General features: G+C 42.6%; 1 protein-coding gene across 1 annotated transcript in view; it reads left to right on the top strand.

Moving 5' to 3' along the window:
• trim66 (tripartite motif containing 66) overlaps positions 1-19,645 on the top strand; it is a 257,603-nt gene that overhangs the window by 136,895 nt on the left and 101,063 nt on the right. Inside the window, exon 2 of the mRNA XM_041196519.1 lies at positions 11,294-11,397. Coding sequence (XP_041052453.1) covers positions 11,294-11,397 — 104 coding nt within the window. The remainder of the gene's footprint in view (positions 1-11,293; positions 11,398-19,645) is intronic.

The raw sequence follows: 19,645 nt of genomic DNA, 5'->3' as shown, positions 1-19,645 counted from the left end.
ACAGCATATTTTTTATTCACTTACAGGATGTAGGCATTGCTGGCTGGGCCAGAATTTATTCCCTGTCCCTCATTGCCCTTGAAGGTGGTGGTGAGCTGCCGACTCGAACTGCTGCAGTCCTGTGATGTAGGCACACCTGCAGTGCTGTTAGGGTGGGAGTTCCAGGATTTTGACCCAACGACAATGAAGGAATGATGATATAGTTCCATGTCAGGATGGTAAGTGGCTTGCAGGGGAACTTCCAGGTGCTGCCCTTGACCTTCTAGATGGTAGTGGTCGTGGGTTTGGAAGGTGCTGCCTAAGGAGCCTTGATGAGTTCCTGCAGTGCATCGTGTAGATAGTACACACTGCTGCCACAGTTCCTCAGTGGTGGAGGGAGTGAATGCTTGTGGAAGGGATGCCAGTCAAGTGGACTGCTTTGTCCTCAATGGTGTTGAGCTTCTTGTGTTGTTGGAGCTGCACTCATCCAGAAGTGGATAGTATTCCATCACACTCCTGTCTTGTGCCTTGTAAATGGTGGAGTCGAGAGGTGAGTTACTAACTGGAGAATTCCTAGCCTCTAACCTGCTCTTGTGGCCACAGTATTTGTATTGCTAGTCCATTTCAGTTTCTGGTCAATGGTAACCCCCCCAGGATGTTGATAGTGAGGGATTTAATGATGGTAATGACATTGAGTGTCAAGGGGTGATGGTTAGATTCTCTTTTGTTGGAGAGGGCCATTGCCTGGCACTTGTGTGGCACGAATGTTACTTGCCACTTGTTAGCCCAAGCCTGGATATTGTCCTGGTCTTGGTGCATTTGGACATGGACTGCTTCAGTATTTGAGGAGTCGTAAATGGTGCTGCACATTGTGCAGTCATCAGCAATCATCCCTACTTCTGACCTTTGATGGAGGGATGGTCATTAAAGCAGCTAAAGATGGTTGGGCTGAGGACACCACCCTGAAGAACTCCTGCAGTTGTTATGATCTCAGCTGAGATTACCCGTGGTCAAGCCTGATCCCAGGGTGGAACCCAGCTTGATAGACCCTAGCTTTTGTTTGTTCATTTAGATACATGGAGAGTAGCTACTGAACAGAGACACAGGAGTCAACTGATGAACTTTTAACAAAAAGAATAAACAGTTATTAAACAAGAAAAGATTAACTATATTACAATACTTCATCACCCACAACTAGACATTTACAGGTGTATACAAATTTGTAAGGATAACACAAGTTACAAAAGCTATGTTATGCTTTGTGTCCACAGTAAGTACAGTCCATATAAACCAATAGGTACCTTGTGGTCAGACATACCACACTCTGCAACCAAGTGACAGATGCCACCTCAACCAAATGCTATGGATCTCTCCCCACTCCCTCCAGGTGCTTGTCACACCATGAGTCAATCAGTCTCATTGAATTCTGTCTTTCACACAATGGTTTCCAATCTCCACTCTCCAAGACCTCGCTTTGGAATCTTCTCCCAAACCGATGCTTTCTCTCAGACACCTTTCTTAAAGGATCACCTCCAGGGTTTTGAACTTTCCTTCCGATGTTCCTCTCCCCCAAGTCACCACATGCATCCAAGCTGTCTTCCATTCTCTCTGTCTCTCTCTCTCTCTCTCTGTCTCTCTCTCTCTCTCTGACTCCCTCTCTCTCTCTCTCTCTCTCTGTCTCCCTCTCTTTCTCTCTCTGTCTCTCTCTCTCTCTCCCTTCAACAGTACCACTATTTCACATGCCCATAGCAAAGAGTTACAGACCCTCAGTTGTCTCTTTGGACCTTCTTGCCTCTTGTAAGCTGTTATTGCTTTAAATCTGCTTTCTGCAGCTTGAAGATTTAAACTTGAAGCTTGGAGCCTTTCTCTCTGCCCCTCAATCTTAACCTCATTAACAGAACCTTTTCCAGGCTCCTGTCCTTCCTTTTCGTAGAAGGTCTTCTTTGGACGTTCCCACTCCCCTGGATTTTGGGGATTTTCTTTAGCTTAGGACTGGCTATCTGTCCCCTTTGCTCCAGTCTCTGCTGGCAGCAACTTTCAAAAAAACCAACTGAACTTCACAGCGTCCAAATCAAAACTGCTGTTTCTCCTCTTGTGTGTACCTGTGAGAGGGACCTGCCTCTCTGGCCCCCTGTTGCTAGGCAACAGCACAATTCTTCTACTCGCTTGCTTAACTTAGCTTACGGTCATAAAAACCTCATTAGACATGCAAGCAACTTTTAAAAGTGAAACTAAAACTCCATTTGACCTTTCTTAACACACACACACACACACACACACACACAAATACAAATCCAACACACTTTAAAGCTAAAACTCATTCCTAACATCTACAAATACCAATACAACTTACCTAAACTGTCTCTATTTCCTAACACAGTGATGTCCTAGAACTGAGACGATTGACCTCCAACCACCACAACCATCTTCCTTTGTGCTAGGTATGACTTCAACCAGTGGAGAGTTTTTTCCTCGATTCCCATTGACTTCAGTTTTGCTAGGACTCCTTGATGCCACGCACAGTCAAATGCTGCCTTTATGTCAAGGGTGGTCACTCTCGCCTCACCTCTGGAGTTCAACTCTTTTGTCCATGTTTGAATTAAAGCTATAATGCAGTTGGGAGCTGAGTGTCCCCAGCGGAACCCAAACTCAGCATCAGTAAGCAGGTTATTGCTAAGCAAGTGGCACTTGATAGCACTATTGATGACCCCTTCCATCACCTTACTGATTATTTGAGAGTAGACTGAGGTGGTAATTAGCCAGGTTGAATTTTTCCTGCTTTTTGTGTACAGGACATACCTGAGCAATTTTCCACATTGCTAGATAGATGCCAGTGTTGTAGCTATACTGGAACAGCTTGTCTAGGGATGCGGCAAGTTCTGGAAACAAGTCTTCAGTACAATTGCCAGAATATTGTCAGGACCCCTAGTCTTTGCAGTATCCAATGCCTTCAGTCATTTCTTTCACGTGGAGTGAATGAAATTAGCTGGAGACTGGCATCTGTGATGCTGGAGACCTCCGGAGGAGGCCGAGATGGATCATCCACTCAGTACTTCTGGCTGAAGATTGTTGTAAATGCTTCAGCCTTGTCTTTTGCACTGATGTGCTGGGCTCCCCCATCATTGAGGATGGGGATATTTGTGGACTCTCCTCCACCAGTTAGTTGTTAATTGTCCACCCACCATTTACAGCTGAACATTGCAGGACTGCAGAGCTTAGATCTGACACGTTGATTATGGATTTACTTAGCTCTATCACTTGCTGCTTATGTTGTTTGGCACGCAAGTAGTCCTCTGTTGTAGCTTCACCAGGTTGACACCTCAGTCTTGGGTATGCCTGGTGCTGCTCCTTCTGCACTCTTCATTGAACCAGAGTTGATCCCCTGGCTTGGTGGTAATGATAGAGTGGGGTTATGCCGGGCCATGAGGTGACAGATTGTAGTTGAGCACAATTCTGCTGTTGGCTCACAGCGCCTCATAGTTGCCCAGCTTTGAGTTGCTTGATCTGTTCGAAATCTATCCCATTTAGCATGGCAGTAGTGCCACACAACACTTGAGGCTATCCTTCATTTGAAGATGGGACTTCATCTCCACAAGCACTGTGTGGTCATTACCCCTATTGATACTGCTGTGGACAGATGCATCTGTGGCAGGCAGATTGGTGAGGATGAGGCTGACTATGTTTCCCCCTCTTCTTGGTTCCCTCACCACCTGCCGCAGACCCAGTCTAGCAGCTATGTCCTTTAGGGCTCAACAAGCTCAGTCTGTGATGGTGCAACCGAGCCACTGTTGGTGATGAACATTGAAGTACAGAATACATTCTGCACCCTGGCCACCTTCCACGCTTCCTCCAAGTCGTGTTCAACATCGGAGCACTGATTCATCAGCGGAGTGGTAGTGGGGGTGATACATGATAATCAGCAGGTTTCCTTGCCCATGTAATTAAGAAGGCTAATGGAATGCTATCCTTTATTACGAGTGCAATTGAACATAAAAGTTAAGGATGTTATGCTTCATTTGTACAGGACATTGAGACTGCATTTCAAATACTGTGTGCAGTTTTGGTCTCCTTATTTAAGGAAGGATGTAAATCGGTTGGAGGCAGTTCAGAGGAGGTGTACTAGATTGATACCTGGAATGAGCGGGTTGTCTTATGAGGAAAGGTTGGACATACTGAGCTTGTTTCCGCTGGAGTTTAGAAGAGTGAGGGGTGATTTGATTGAAGTATATAATATCCTGATTGTTCTTAAGGTGGACGTGGAAAGGATGTTTCCTCTTGTGGTTGAGTCCAGAATTAGTGGGCACCATTTTAAACATTAGGGGTCACCTTTATAGACCAAGATGAGGAGAATTTTTTTTTTTGAGGGTTGTGCGACTTTGGGTCTCAGAAGGTAGTGGAAGCGGGATCACTAAATTTTTTAAGGCAGAGGTAGGTAGATTCTTGTTTGGCATGGGAATCGAAGGTTATCAGATGTAGATGGGAATGTTGAACTCACAGCAATTGTAACATTCGGTGCAAAATGATTAAACTTTGTGTATTATAGATTAAATATAATATGTCAGGTAAATGCCAAAGTCTGTTTTTAAAGCACTTAATAAAAATGTTATTTTATATACCCACCAGTCCATTATTTTATCTGAGCATTCTAGCTCATGGATCTTGGATAGGAAGAAGCAAAAGTGCAGGTTCAAGTTCTGGAGGTGGATAATGTTGGAGCCGATTGTCCCTCAGTACCATGGTGATGTGTCGGGCTCAGGCAGGCCACAGTGAAGGTATCATGCCGATTTTGTAGTTGGCCTTGAGACTCAGTGAAGCAGCCATGGGAAAGAGCCTGTGGCCCGGAGGGAGACACCAAGAGGCAAGCAGGTCAAAGGCAGGGGTGGGAGAAGCTTGGGGTTTTCGTGCCGATGCGGGGTGCAGTCTCCGAGGAGGGGGGAGTTCACGGCCCCATTTACTATTTCTGCAACCCCAGTTGGAGTTGTGACTCACATCTTGGGAACTACTGACCTATGGTCTTGGGGAAACAATATTTGAATACCTTTTACTCTTCTTGTACTATTTCAATAGGCTTTCCCTATTTCAGGTACTCTCTGGATTGAGCGTCTTCCTCATTTAAAGTAAGGTGAAGTCATCACTAACTACACAAGCCAATCGTAGAATGCCATTATAATGAAGTTTGAGTTGCACCTGCTGATTGAGGTGCTCAGTCAGCAGACCTCTGAATTATTGCTCACTCATCTATGACACATTGGTATGGTGATATAAGTGACCTAAAGTGACACTCTTTCCAGTGCTCACTTATAATATTTGGAGGAGTTGGACACTTCTGATTGGACCTTCCTTAAAATATGGCATTTTAAGTATTCATCAACTGAACATTGGATGTTCTAAGTACTATGGTTTTGTGTCAGGCTGATTGAAAACTCTGACTACTTGTGGGAATGGGCAAGGAAGCATCGCATCTCTTGGCTTAGTATACTTACATGTGTGTGGAGTGGGAGATGGACTGGTGAGGTTAGAGTAAAGGAGGTTAGTTCTGGTGGCTATGTAGAGTGTCATTAAATGTGCATTCAGAAAATCTTTCTTCTGTTTCTAGCAAAATGGTGAATTTGCTATTTTGAACAGAAGTTTTGATTCACCAAAAATACTGATTAGAAGAAATCTTCATAAATTACTTTTAAACTAATTATCGGGATGTGGATATCTTCGGCTAGACCACCAATTATTTCCCTTGGTTTCCCTTGAGAAGTCTATTTCTTGAACTGCTACAGCAATGGTTGTACTCCCACATTGCTATTAAGTAGGAAGTTCCTGGATTTTGATCTAACGACAAGAAGGAACAGTGATGCATGTTCAAGTCAGGATGTGTAACTTGGAAGGGAACTTGGAGGTAATGATTTCCCATGCATGTGTTGCTCTTGGCCTTCTAGTTGGTAGAAGCTGTGGGTTTGAGGTGCTGCCAAAGAAACATTAGCAAGTTGCTGTTGTGCATCTCATTGTACCAATTGCAGCCATGGCACACTGATGCTGGAGGGAGTGGGTACTTAAGCCAGTGGGTGGGATGCTGGTCAAGTGGTTTGCCTTGCCCTGAGTCTTGTCCTTGAGCTTTGTAAGGACGGTTGAAGCTGCCCTCTTACAGGCAAGAGAAGAGTATATATTTTCTCTCAAATGGCCAGACCACTTCTCTCCACCTTTTGTTAGCAAAAGCCTGAAACCATAGTTATCCTGGCACTTTGCCTAAATATTTTCCTTTTTTTGTTTTTTTATCTAAAATCATGAAAAATGTCACAATCACTTACTGAACTTAAAATGAGGTATAAGAACACCAAAGGAGCAGGCCATTTGGCCCCTTGAGCCTGCTCTGTCATTCAGTAAGATCGTGGCAGATCTGATTGTGGCATTAATTTCACTTTCCTGTCTGCCCCTGTAACCCTCGACTCCCTTGTATATCAAAAATTTAATGCAGCCTTGCATTTATTCTGATCCAGCTTCCACTGCTCTGTGGGATAAAGAATTCCAAAGATTAACAACACTCTGAGAGAAGAAATTCTGCCTCATCTTTGTCTTAAATGGAAGACCCTTTACTTTGAAACTACTTCCAGTTCTAAATTCCTCCATGAGGGGAAACATCCCCTCAGCATCTACCTTATCAAGCCCCCTCAGAATCTTTTATGTTTCAATAAGATCACCTCTCATTCTTCTAAACTCCAATGAGTAAAGGCCCAACCTGCTCAACCTTTCCTCAAGAGATGATAACCCCTTCATACCAGGAATCAGCCTAGTGAACCTTGCCTGAACAACTCCAATGCAAGTATACACTTAAGTAAGGAGACCAGAACTGTGTACACTACCTCAGGTGTGATCTCCTCCATGCCCTGTATGGTTATAACAAGACTTCCATCCCTCTAGCAGTAAAGGCCAACATTCCATTTATCATTTGTGATTATGTACAAGGATACTCCAATCCCTCTATACCGCAGCATTCTGTAGTCTTTCTGCTTTTAAGTAATGTTTTGCTTTTCTATCCTGTTGAGCAAAGTGGACAAACTCACATTATCCCACATTTACATTATCCTACATTTATACTCCATCTACTAAATTTTGCCCACTCACTTAACCTATCTATATCTTTTTTGCAGATATTTTGTACCTTCCGGACAGTTTGTTCTCCTACCTATTTTGGTATCGTCAGTAAATTCGGCAACAATAAACTTGGTTTCTTCATCCAAATCATTAATGTAGATTGTAAATAGTTGAGGTCCCAGCAATAATTCCTGTGGCACTCCACTATTTACAGTTTGTCATCCTGAAAATGACCCATTTATCCCAAAAATGTTCATCCATTTTCTCTCTCTTTACAGAAGCTGCTGGACCTGCTGAGCATTTCTATTTCAGATTTCTAGCATCCACAGTACTTTATGTTTCTAATTGGAATTTAATTCATTGTCAGTTGGAATGCCCATCTTTGAAAATTTGTACTCTTCTCTCTGATGGGATTTCCATTTTTGTCTCTTTTTTACCTTGTTCATCTTTATTGCTTTCTATTTCCCTTTTTCAAGTTTGATCAGATCTTCCAACTTCGCTTTCACGTCGACAACATCTTCATCAGCTACTGTCTCTGGCTTTGCCTTTTTCCATGTGAATTACAACTGAAATTCCATCCTTTGTTTCAGATCCACCCATGATTACAGATATCTCCTAGATGTTAAGTGCTCCTCCTTGCTACATCCTGAGATCTGCACTAAATGCCATGTGCCACCACAAGCACTCTATCAACCTCTTTTTTTTTAGCAGCACTGACACACTCTATTTCACAACTGTCCTGGTTCACAGTTTCATTCATCCTTTGTCACATCTCGCTCTTTATCCCAAAACTTTCCTTCTTTTCAGGTGCGAAGGATTGCAAACTTCAGCCGCTCATGGGCACCAGGCCCCTCCAGATCTTTCTTTACCTGCCTGTGACCCATCCCTTCTTTTAATCTCACCTCTTGAGATACCCTCTGACCTTCCCCTCTCTGACCCTGAATTTCTGCCTTTAGCAAAGGCTTTAGCTTCATTCCCTTGCGTTCCCACCTCAATGAATTTTGAACTCAGCATGAAAGTGCTCACTTCTTCCTTTGCCATTGTGCCCACTTCTTTGACTAGCAGTCTTCTCTCCCCCAGCCCCCACAGAGCAGACCCTTTTACCCATCTCCAGTATTCTCCCTTCACCTGGACCCCTCTCGCTGGCCTCTTAGCCTCTCTAAGTCTTTCAATTGAATACTGCTCCCCCAATCACTAACCTATATCCCTCTGAACTTGCAGCATTCCATTTGCTTAAGTCTAGTCCTAACAGTATCAAACTTGTTAGCAGGTTTGATAACAGCGTTGTCTGGCAAACTGGCCTCTACCTTGCTGAAGCCAAATGTCAACTCTCCACTCCCCAACCTCTCCCTGGACCATGACTCATCTCCAGGACTGTATGACGACCTGTCCTCTGGAGATCTTCCCTCCATGGCATCATACCTCATTGTCCCCCAATCCCAAGCAACCCCACTTCTACCTCCTTCCCAAGGTCTACAAACAGGACTGCCCTTGTAAACGAATTGTTTATTCAGCCAGTTCCTGCCTATCCTTTCTTGACACTTTTTTTTCTCCCCTTGTGCAGTCTCTTCCCTCCTACGTCTGTGATGATTCTGATGCACTCTGTCACTTTAATAGTTTGGAGTTTCTTGGCTGTAATAGACTGCTCCTCACCATGGAGGTCCAATCTCTCCACACCTCCATCCCCCACCAGGATAGTCTAAGGGCTCTCTGCTTCTTCCAACCAGTTTCTATCCACCACTGCCCTACTCTGCCTGCCTGAACTTGTTCTCAGACTGAACAATTTCTCCTTCTAACTTGTCTCACTTTCTCCACATAAAAGTTGTTGCTATGGATCTTCACATGGGTCCAAACTATGCCTGCATTTTTGTGGAATATGTGGAACATGTCTTGTTCCAGTCCTACTCAGGCCCTTACCTCATCATTTTTTCCCCTCTGGTACATTAATGCTCTCTCACTGAACTGGAAAATTTAATCAAATTTGCTTCCATTTTCCACCGTCTCACCTTCACATGATCTATCACCGACTCTTCCTTTCCCTTTCTCAACTTTCCCTACAAATATTCATATAAATCCAGTGACTCCCGCAGCTACCTCAACTGCTATTCCAAACATCCCGCTTCTTATAAGGATTCCATTCCAATCTCCCAGTTTCTCAGTGTCCATCATATCTATTCTGATGATGCAGCCTTCCATACCAGTACCTCCTTCCAGTGAAGCTTAACAGAAGCTCAGCAGCAGCTCGAACACTTCACCTATCCATTGAGACACTTTACACCTTTCTGGACCACAACATTTGAGTTCAGTTTCAGACCATAACCTCTGTACCTAATTCGTGTTTTTTTTTTGCAGGATTTGATTTTACTGTCTTGCTTTTCCTCAACTGAAGATTCCTCCCCCACTCTGGTTGACAGGGCCCTCTACTGTGTCCGTTCCTTTTCCTGAACTTCTGCTCTCGTTCCTTCCCCTCCATTCCAGAACCAAAAGGGTTCCCCTGTGCCTCACCACCTTCCCCACCAGCCACTGTATTCAACGGATCGTCTTCCACTATTTCCACCACCTCTAGCATGATGCCACCAACAATCACAAATCTACACTGGGGAGAGCGAATGCAAATTGGGTGACTGTTTTGTGGAACACTCTCTGTTCAGTTCAATCCATAAGCATGACCCCAAGGTCCCAGTTGCTTGTCATTTTAATTCTTCACCTTGCTCCCCTGCTGACCTCTCTGTCCCTGGCCTCCTTCCAATGAAGCTTAACACAAGCTCAGCCGCAGCTCAAGAGCACCTCAGCTTTCTATTGAGACACTTCACACCTTTCTGGACACAACATTTGATTTCAATTTCAGACGATAATCTCTGTCCCTAATGTGTGTTTCTTTTTTGCAGAATTTGATTTTACTGTCTTACTTTTCTTTTTTGCTTTTGGGCAGCACTTATTCATCTTTGTCATTCACACCTCCTTTAGACATGCCTTTTTTTGTTTCTTTTTACTTGCCACATTACCATTCCCTTTGGCCTTGAACCACCAAATCTTTTGACCTTTAGGGTAGAATTTAATACACCACCCGCCACCCCAATCCCCACCTGCAAACACCTCAGGGTTTGATCAGTTGGGAGGGTGTGGGGTTGAAAGTTTGGAAGAGCAGCCATCTACCCGGATGGCAATTGAGGCCCTTATGTAGCCACATAAGGGCCTCATCCCACTGTCACTGGTATTCAACCAGTGGCGGGTGGGGAATGTCATGCGGAAAGACCTCCCAGCAAACCCTTGTGGGTGCTGGTATCAGGAAGTGGGGAACCCATTGAAAGTCACGCCCCTGCTCTTGCTTCTGATCTTCCCTCTCACCAGTGACCACTATCCCGCCCAAATTCAGATCTATTTGGGGATCCAGCAGTGATCCTCAAGGTAGGCCCAAGTATTACTGGCAGTGGTGCTGCTGGTATTGGAGTGCTGATGGCAGCTCTCGAGAGTGGGATATCCACCCCACTGGTGGCTTGATTGCGTATGAGGCCTGATGCTGTCCTGCTAATTGCCTGGTAATTATGCTTGGCCTTCTGGAGAGAAGCGCCACTGTGTTCCCACCAGTTTTCCAGCCAGTGGGCAGATCCCCCATCACAAATACAATATTCTGCCCTTAATCTCTCCCGCCTAACACCATCACAGGCCTTCCCTTTTTCTTTTTCTAACCCTCCCCCCTTTCACTTGCTTGAAACCTATTGCATTTCCAACATTTCCCAGTTCTGATGGGAGGTTTTTGACCTGAAACAATTAACTCTATTTCTCTCCCCACAAATATTGCCTGAATATATCCAACATTTTTCTGTCTTTATTTCAGGTTTCCAGCATCCACACTATTTTACATTTGTCTCTATTTATGCTCTGTCTATTGGGGGCAGTCAAGATTGTTTACCATCAGTAAATGTTACCTTATAATTAATGCATCTGTGGCAAACTGCATGGAAGGTTGAGGCATTACTAAGGTCATAATATGGATTTTGTTTTGATATTTTTTTTATGTGCAACTTAAGCATATACAATCAAAATAAATATTATATCAAGTTATTTTCCTAGATACAAATTTGTGACACTGCATTGCAAGCTAACTTCCTTTTTGGAGGTGGTCATTTTTTTCATTAAGAAATCAAACTGAATTTGTTACTGCTGTATATGTGGTTAATCTCATTTCCTGTTGTTGATTTGATGTCTTTTGCTGCTCTGGCTACCTCAGGCATTATCTGTTGCCCTGCTTGCAGGCAGACGTGTTTGACAAGCGATGTAGTGGAGAATGTCTTCATCAGAGACTATCCCCAAGTAACTCAGAAGATGGAAAAGGTAAGCACAATACAAATCTTGAGTAATCTGTCTTTTAGTTATTGTTTTCTTGCTAAAAAGGAGCAAGTATTCGATATACTACTGAGATTGTGTCTAATCTCCAAGATTAATCGGTTCTCTAGATCAAATATTTTTTTATAGGATGTGCTAAGTGTGTCTATGGTATAACCATAATTCAGGTTTTTATACATATTTCATGAAATGTATTTCATATTTTCTTTGTACAACTTCCAAAGTGGCTTATTGGTCCAATTTGAAATGACAATATAGTTCATAGAACATATATTATGAGGTAGAAATTGGATCTTGTTGTACTCATTTTACAAGAATGATGATGCTCAATTTTGGGGACTGATGTCCTGCACCCCAAGGATACTGGAAAAAAGTCTGATCCAAAGTTGCACCCTGAGTGATCATGTAAAATGGGCATTAAGGTTGAGCAGCTGTCAGGCCTGCTCTGCTCCATTTTCTAGATGGGGGAGGATGTGGCATAGTGGTATTTTCACATGACTGGTATTCCAGAGACCCAGGGTAATGCTCTGGGGACCCAGGTTCAAATCCCACCACAGCAAATGGTGAAATTTGAATTCAATAAAAAAAATATGGGATTGAGTCTCATGCCAATTATTGGGCACTGCCCTTTTGGGAAGGAATTCTGTCTTTACCTGGTCTGGCCTGCATGCGACTCCAGATCCACAGCAATGTGGTTGATTCTTAAATGCCCCCTGAACAAGGACAGTTGGGGATGGGCAATAAATGCTGGCCTAGCCAGTGACAGCCACATCCCATGAACGAATAGAAAAAAACTCTAGCTGGCAGATGCTATCAGAAAAGTGAAGTGATTTTCTTTTTAATTGATGTGGAGCCAGGAGAACCAGAATGCTCCTTCTGACTCCACAGCATTACTTGGAACTCTGTGGCAGACAGCCTAAAATTCAACACTTCAGTCAGGTGTGACAGGTGCCAGTTGCTCGTCATATTGTTTTAGATAGGATGTAAGGACCAATTCCTCATGATGAGGAATTCCATCTTCCACCTTCCAACTAGGATTGTTTTGTGTGTCCAATTGACACTCCAGCAACACTGAAGATGATCAACACCATGGAGGACAAAGCAGCCCACTTGATCGGCGTCCAATCCACTACCGTGCACAGTGGCAGCAATGTGTACCATGTACAACATGCACTGGAGCAACTTGCCAAGGCTCCTCTGAAAGTACCTTCCAAACCCATGAGCCACACCACCTAGAACAACAAAGGCAGCAGGCGCAGCAGAACATCACCTGCAAGTTTCCCACCAAGGCACAACCACCCTCCCTTCAAACTATATTGTAGTTCCTTCACTGTTGCTGGGACAAAATCCTGGAACTCCCTACCTAACAGCACAGTGGATGTATGGACATACTTCGACTGTAGCAATTCAAGAAGGCAGCTTATCCTCACCTTCTCAAAGGCATGTAGGGGTTGGTAATAAATGCTAACCTTGCAAGAGGTGCTCATATTCCATGAACAAATAAAAGAAAAATGAATTTCTAAGTCTATTTAGATGTGTATATATTTTTGAACTCAAAATGTTGTGATATCTTTATAGTGAGCAAGATTGAGATTACTCAAACTACTGAATTAGGATAAACAATTCCTTTCCCTTCCACTAAACTAAATTTATATACTGACTGGAGTAGAAAGGAACAACTGACTGTTGAGATGACAAGTGCAATATCATAAAAATAATTGCAAAACTGGTCCAACCCCTTACCTTGACAATCTAAATTTACAAGATAGTCCAGATAGTGTTCTGCTCAATGGGTAGCAAGCAGACACCAGACCTTAGTTTAGTTAATTCGGAGGGGCGGGGTTTAATTTCTGTTATTCACTTAAAAATTAAGCTAACGACTAGTGTTGAATTCACTGATGCCTATGTCACCTAGTGGCATTCCTGTATACTGTACTTGTAGGTCATGTTGCACATATTGCATCAGTGATAATGCAGGGTTTTCCTACATTGCAGTCAACAACAAAAATAGTATTCCAGTGTGAGAACATAAGAAATAAAAGGAGTAGCAAACCATAAGGCCCCTTGAGTCTGCTTCGCCATTCAATAAGATCATGGCTGAACTTCTGCATCAACTCCACTTTCCTGCTTTATCCTGATATTCCTTGATGTCCTCAGTACCCAAAAATCTGTTGATCTGTTGAATATACTTATTGACTGAGCGTGCAGAACACTCTTAAGTAGAGAATTCCAAAGCTTCACAGCCGTCTGAGTGAAGAAATTTCTCATCTCCATCCTAAATGGCTAACACCTTGGTGCTTCTGTATATCTATTCTTTTCAGCCAGAGAAAACACCCCTTGCCATCTACCCTATCGAGCCCTCTAAGGCTTTTATGTTTCAATAAGATCACGTCTTCTTCTGTTTCAATGAGATCACGTCTTCTTCTAAACTCCAGAGAATATAGACCCATCCCACTTAATCTCTCCTCATAGAACAGCAACTTTATTCTGGAAATTAATCTAGTAAATTCTCATTACAACCCCTCCAAGGCCTCTATATCTTCCTTGGGTAAGGAGACCAGAAACTGTACACAGTACTTCCAGGTGTGGTTGCACCAAAGCCCTATATAATTGCAGCAAAACTCCATATTAAAGTCCAATCACTTTGCAATGAAGGCTAACATACCATTTTGTCATCTTAAAAGCTTATCGTATCTGCATGTTAATTTTGATTCTTGTACAAGGACCCCCAAATCCCTCCACATACTAATACTTATTTGCTTCTCATCAAATCATTCTGCTTATCCATTTTCCCTACCAAAGTAGATGGTTTCACATTTCCCCACATTATACTTAATCTGACAGCATCTTGTCCAATCACTTAATGGGCCTGTCAACTCCTGTCCTTGGCTTGCAGAATTATAGCTAATGATTCTGGGTAGATTGATACTATGGGATCACATTACTTATAAACTTAAAGGAAATTTTGTTTACCTTTGGCCCCTTAAGGTATTACCTTGCAACACCTTAAGTTTCTGTAATTGCTATAGATAATAAGGTGACTGCAATTTTCAATTACTTCCTTGATAGTCTGCAGAAATTCATTTCTTTCAACTTTTGAATTACAGTCCTCTTTCTACTATAATTTGTGACATGGGTCTGGATCTAATGCTGTGTATTAAGCAAAGTTAGCTATGGTTTTCATGCACTACACAGAGTTCACTTTAGTTCAATGCTTTTACGAATAAAAAGAAAATTGAAAATTAATCTGCGCCACCTCTTCTCATCTTACAGCTTCACCTCGAAACTTTGCACCTAAGTGATTGCATCTAATAGGATCCTAGGTTGGTTTGGTGGTAGGAAGCCAAAGCAGCAACAAAGTTAGCAACTGTACTTGAGAAAATTATATTTGATCCTAGCCTGAGGTCAAGACACTGTATTTTCTTTGTAAACCTGTTGGTGTGTGGTTCAACTGGGCTAGTTTTAAAAAAAAAGTTGAAACATTTGCATGCAAAAGGGTTAGCGAGTGTTGCAATATACAGGGGAAACAGGGGAAATGTGCAAAAAGTAACATTTCTTAGAGGATAGTGAATTGTTTAGGTCAGCCATCAGTGCAAATTTAAAGCAATAGCTTTCCTTTTTTTGTTTGGAATGTGGATATGGACAGAATGATAGATGTGATTACAGAAGTGGATGATGAGCAGATTACATTAAAAGGCAAGAGGGAAGTTATGCACAGAAGTAACAAATAGAGAAGACTTGCAAAAAAGATTAGCATTACTGAAATTTGGAAACGATGATCACAATGGAAAATATCTTGGGTTACTGAAAGAAGCAAAGATAGAAACAGCAGAGACATTGGTCGCAATCTTCCAATCCTCATTGGATAAAGGAGTAATGCTGGATGAATGAAAGGTTGCTAATATTATTCCACTATTCAAGAAAGGGGAGAGGGATGAACCAGAAAACTGCAGGCCAATCAGTGGCAAGGAAGTGATGGAAACCTATTATTGGGAACAAAATAACTTTAATTTGTAAAGGCACAGGTTAACCAAGGAGTCAGCATGATTTTTTTTAACATGCATTTTTACAGGATGTTGGCGTCATTGGCTAAGCCAGCATTCATTGACCATTCCTAATTGCCCTTGAGAAAGTGGTAGTGAGCTGCCTTGAACCACTGCAGTCCCTGTGGTGTAGGTACACCCACAATGCTGTTGAGGAAGGAGCTCCAAGTGTCTGACATAGTACTTGTTAAAGGCAGATTGTGTCAGACTAACTTGATGGAATTTTTTGGGGTAACAGAGAAGATTCATTTAAGGTAGTATAACAGATGTTTTATATCGGGACTTTCAGAAGGCCTTCAACAAAGTGCCACATAGGAGGTTTGTTAAAAAGATGGAAGCCCATGGAATAAAGAGTAAAGTGGTGGCAGAATGGATACAGAATTGGTTCAGTGACAGGAAACGGAGGGTGATGGTGAATGGATGTTTTTCAGACTGCAAAGTGGTTTGCAATGGCTTTTCCCAAAGGTCAGTTTTGGGTCCATTTTTCTTCAATTTTATAAGTGACTTGGGCCCAGGCATAGGGAGTACCACCAGATGATACAAAACTTTAGATAGGGATGGAGACAGCTGTTGTCTTCAGGATGATATACACAGGATGGTGAAATGGACAGAAGCATGGCAGATGGAGCACAATGCAGAGAAATGTGAAGTGATGCATTTTAGTAGGATCAATATGGAAAGAGAATACAATATAAATGGCACCAACCTAAAAAGTGAAGATGAGCAGAGAGGCCTCGGTGTCCATATAGGCAAACTCTTAAAGGTGGCAGGGCATGTTAATAATGTGCATACAAAAGTATTTGCATTACTTGGGTTTACATATAGAAGTAGAGAATATAAAAGCAAAGAGATCATGCTAGAAATTAATAAATCACTGATTTAAGCCTCAGCTAGAGTATTGTGATAGTGTTGGCCCACACTTTACAAAAGATGTAAAGAGACCAGGGAGAGGGACTTCAACTATGAAAAGAAGTTGGGAAAGCTAGGACAACAGAAGGTTTTGATGAAACTAGATAGGGGTAAAAATATTCCCTTTGGTGAGTGGCAAAATAACTAGAGGCCATGGTGTTATGATCCCAGCTGAACCTACTGAACAAGCCAAACCCCAGGAAGGAACCCGGCTTGATAGATCCTAACTTTTATTTTTTGTTTAGATGTGTGGAGGGTGGCTACTGAACAGATTCACAGGAATCAGCTGATGAACCTTTAACAAAAGAATAAAACATTTATTAAACAAGAAAGGATGAACCATATTACAATACTCCTTGACCCACAACTATACCTTTACAGCTATATACAGATCTGTAAGAATGATATTGAGTTACAAAAGCTATCCTATACTCTAATGTTCACAGTAAGTACATAGTCCATGCAAATCAATAGGCAACTTGTGGTCAGGCACACCATGCTCTGAAACAAAGTGACAGATGCCACCCCAAACAGATGCTATGGATCTCTCAACAACTCCCTGCAGACGCTTGTCACACTGTGAGCCAACTGGTCTCACTGAACTCCATCTTTTACACAAGCGTTTCCAAACTCCACTCTCCAAGAACTCACTCTAGAATCTTCTCCCAAACCGACGCTTTTTCTCACGCAAAGGTCCACCTCTAGGGTTTCGAACTCTCCTTCCGATGCTCCTCTCCCCTGGGTCCCATGTGCTTTCAAGCTTTCTTCCATGCACACTCTCTTCCACTAACTCAGCTGTGCCAACAGAACACTACTGCTTCACATGCCCATAGTATAGAATTACAGACCTTCAGCTGTCTCCTTGGACCTGATAGCTTCTCGGATGTCTATATCACTTTAAATCTGCTTCCTGCAGCTTTCTCCCTTTAAGCTTGAGGCTTGGACCCTTCCTTTCTGCTCCTTACTTTCACTTCCACAAAACAGGGCCTTTTCCAGGTTCCTGTCCTTGTCCTTTGATTAGACTGTCCTCTTCAGACCTTTCCTTTCTGTATCACTGCTTGGCTTTGGAGCCTTCCTGTACTTTTGGGAAATCTTCTCTCTACAGGTCCCTCTCTCAGTAGACTGCTAACAACTTGGTGTCTCCCTTGAGATCCAAAATTCACTTGACATTTACTGTTACTTTAACTTTAGAGCAACTCATCTCAGATTCTTAGACTTATTTCCCTCAGCAGTCTGCTAGTATGTCCGCTAGGAAGAGACTTAAACTGCTGCCTTCAACTTGCAGCATAATGACCAACTGAACTCAAACTGCTTTCCGTGTCTGTGTGTGTGGGTGGGGCCTCCCTCTCTGGCCCCCTGTTGCTAGGCAACAGCACAGATTTTCTGCACTCTGTTGGCTTTAGCTCTCCTTCAAGAGTTGTAAAAATCTCATTAGAAATGCAGGCAGAGGAAAGGTCAGACAGACTGGGCTTGTTTCCATTGGAGTTAGAAGAATGAAGGGTGATTTGATTGAAATATGCAAGACCCTGAATGGCCTTGACAAGGCGGATGTGGAAGGAATGTTTCGTCTTGTGAGTGAGCCCAGCACTAGGGGGGGCACTGTTTTAAAATTAAGGGTTACCCTTTTATGACAGAGGTGAGAATTTTTTTCTGAGGGTTGTGTGACTTTGAAACACTCTGCCTCAGGTGAAGGCAGAAGTAGATAGATTCTTGTTAAGCAAGGGAATCAAAGGCTATTGGGGGTAGATGGAAATGTGGAATTCGAAACGCAAGCACATCAGCGCTGATATTATTGAATGGTGGAGCAGGCTCAAGGAGCCAAATGGACTACTCCTGTTCCTATTTCTTATGTTCTTAGATTTACAAACAAAGCTTTAGATCAAAACAGAAAATGCTGGAAAAGCTCAGCAGGCCTAAAGGCATCTGTGGAGAGAAAAAAAGTTATGTTTCGAGTCCGTATGACTTCTCTTCAGAGCTCTTCAAAGCTTTATACCACTGTCTCCATTCAAATGAAACTAGATCCCAGGTTTCACCTTTTGACCCACAAATAGAAAAAAAATAAATTGAACTTAAACTTCATTCCTAACACATCCAAATATACATATAACTCACTTAAACTATCTCTATTTTCTAACAATAGATTCAAAATTATTGGTAAAAGATCTAGAATAAAGATGTGAAGAATTCTTTTTCCACTGAGTTGTTTGGATCTGGAATGCTCTACCTGAAAAGGTGGTGGAATCTGACTCTATAATTAATTTTAAAAGTGAGTTGGGCAGGCACTTATGGATTGGGAATTTAGGAGTTAAGGACAAAAAGTGGGTTTGTGGAACTAAGCATGCCTGCTCTTTCAAAGAGCCAGGGCAAAGAGGTGAATGTCCTACTTCTGAGTTGTAAGTTTCTATGATTTTGTTAGTACAGCTGGTACAATAATGCGCAGTGCATGGTTTCTGAATGCTAAAATTTGACAGCATCACAATGTATGTTATGGCAATGCAGGTATTACTTGCAAGTTATTATTAGGTAACAGGGGGAAAGTAGTAGCTTTCTTGATAATCTGAGGAGTGGGCCTTGGGATAATTTTGTGACCATGATTTGTGCTTCACAAAATTTCACACCAGGGGTTGGGGGGTGCCCCCAACATGTACAGGGAACCCCTGAAGGGGCACTTCTTTTCCTCTATTTTTACCTTGGATGATGAAATAATGGGCTTCCTGCTCTCACCACCTTCCCCACTGCCCAGCATATTATGGTAGTGGAGGTGGAATGAGGCCTTTTAGAACATAAGAACTAGGAGCAGGAGTAGGCAATTCAGCCCCTCAAGCCTGCCCCATCATTCAATACGATCATGGCTGATCTCATTTCAGCCTCAGCTCCAATTTCCTGCCCTCTCTCCATAACTCTCAACCTGTTACTAATTAAAAATCTGTCTATCTCCTTCTTAAATTTATTCAGTGTCCCGGCATCCACTGCACTCTGAGGTAGTGAATTCCATAGATTCATGACCCTTAGAGAAAAGTAATTCCTCCTCATCTGTGTTTGAAATCTACCACCCTTTAGCCTAAAACTATGGCCTCTCATTCTAGAATGCCCCACAAGGGGAAACATCCGCTCCATGTCTACTTTGTCTATCCTCTTTAGCATCTTATATACCTCCAGTTAGATTTCCCCTCATCCTTCTAAACTCTAGTGAGTATAGGCCTAAACTGCTCAATCTCTCCTCATAAGACAAGCCCCGTATCTCTGGAATCAATCAATGGAGAACTCCTCTGAACTGCCCCCAA

This window comes from Carcharodon carcharias, chromosome 10 (assembly GCF_017639515.1).
Source record: "Carcharodon carcharias isolate sCarCar2 chromosome 10, sCarCar2.pri, whole genome shotgun sequence".
Lineage (NCBI taxonomy): Eukaryota > Metazoa > Chordata > Chondrichthyes > Lamniformes > Lamnidae > Carcharodon > Carcharodon carcharias.
This window is presented reverse-complemented; position numbering and strand designations above follow the sequence as displayed.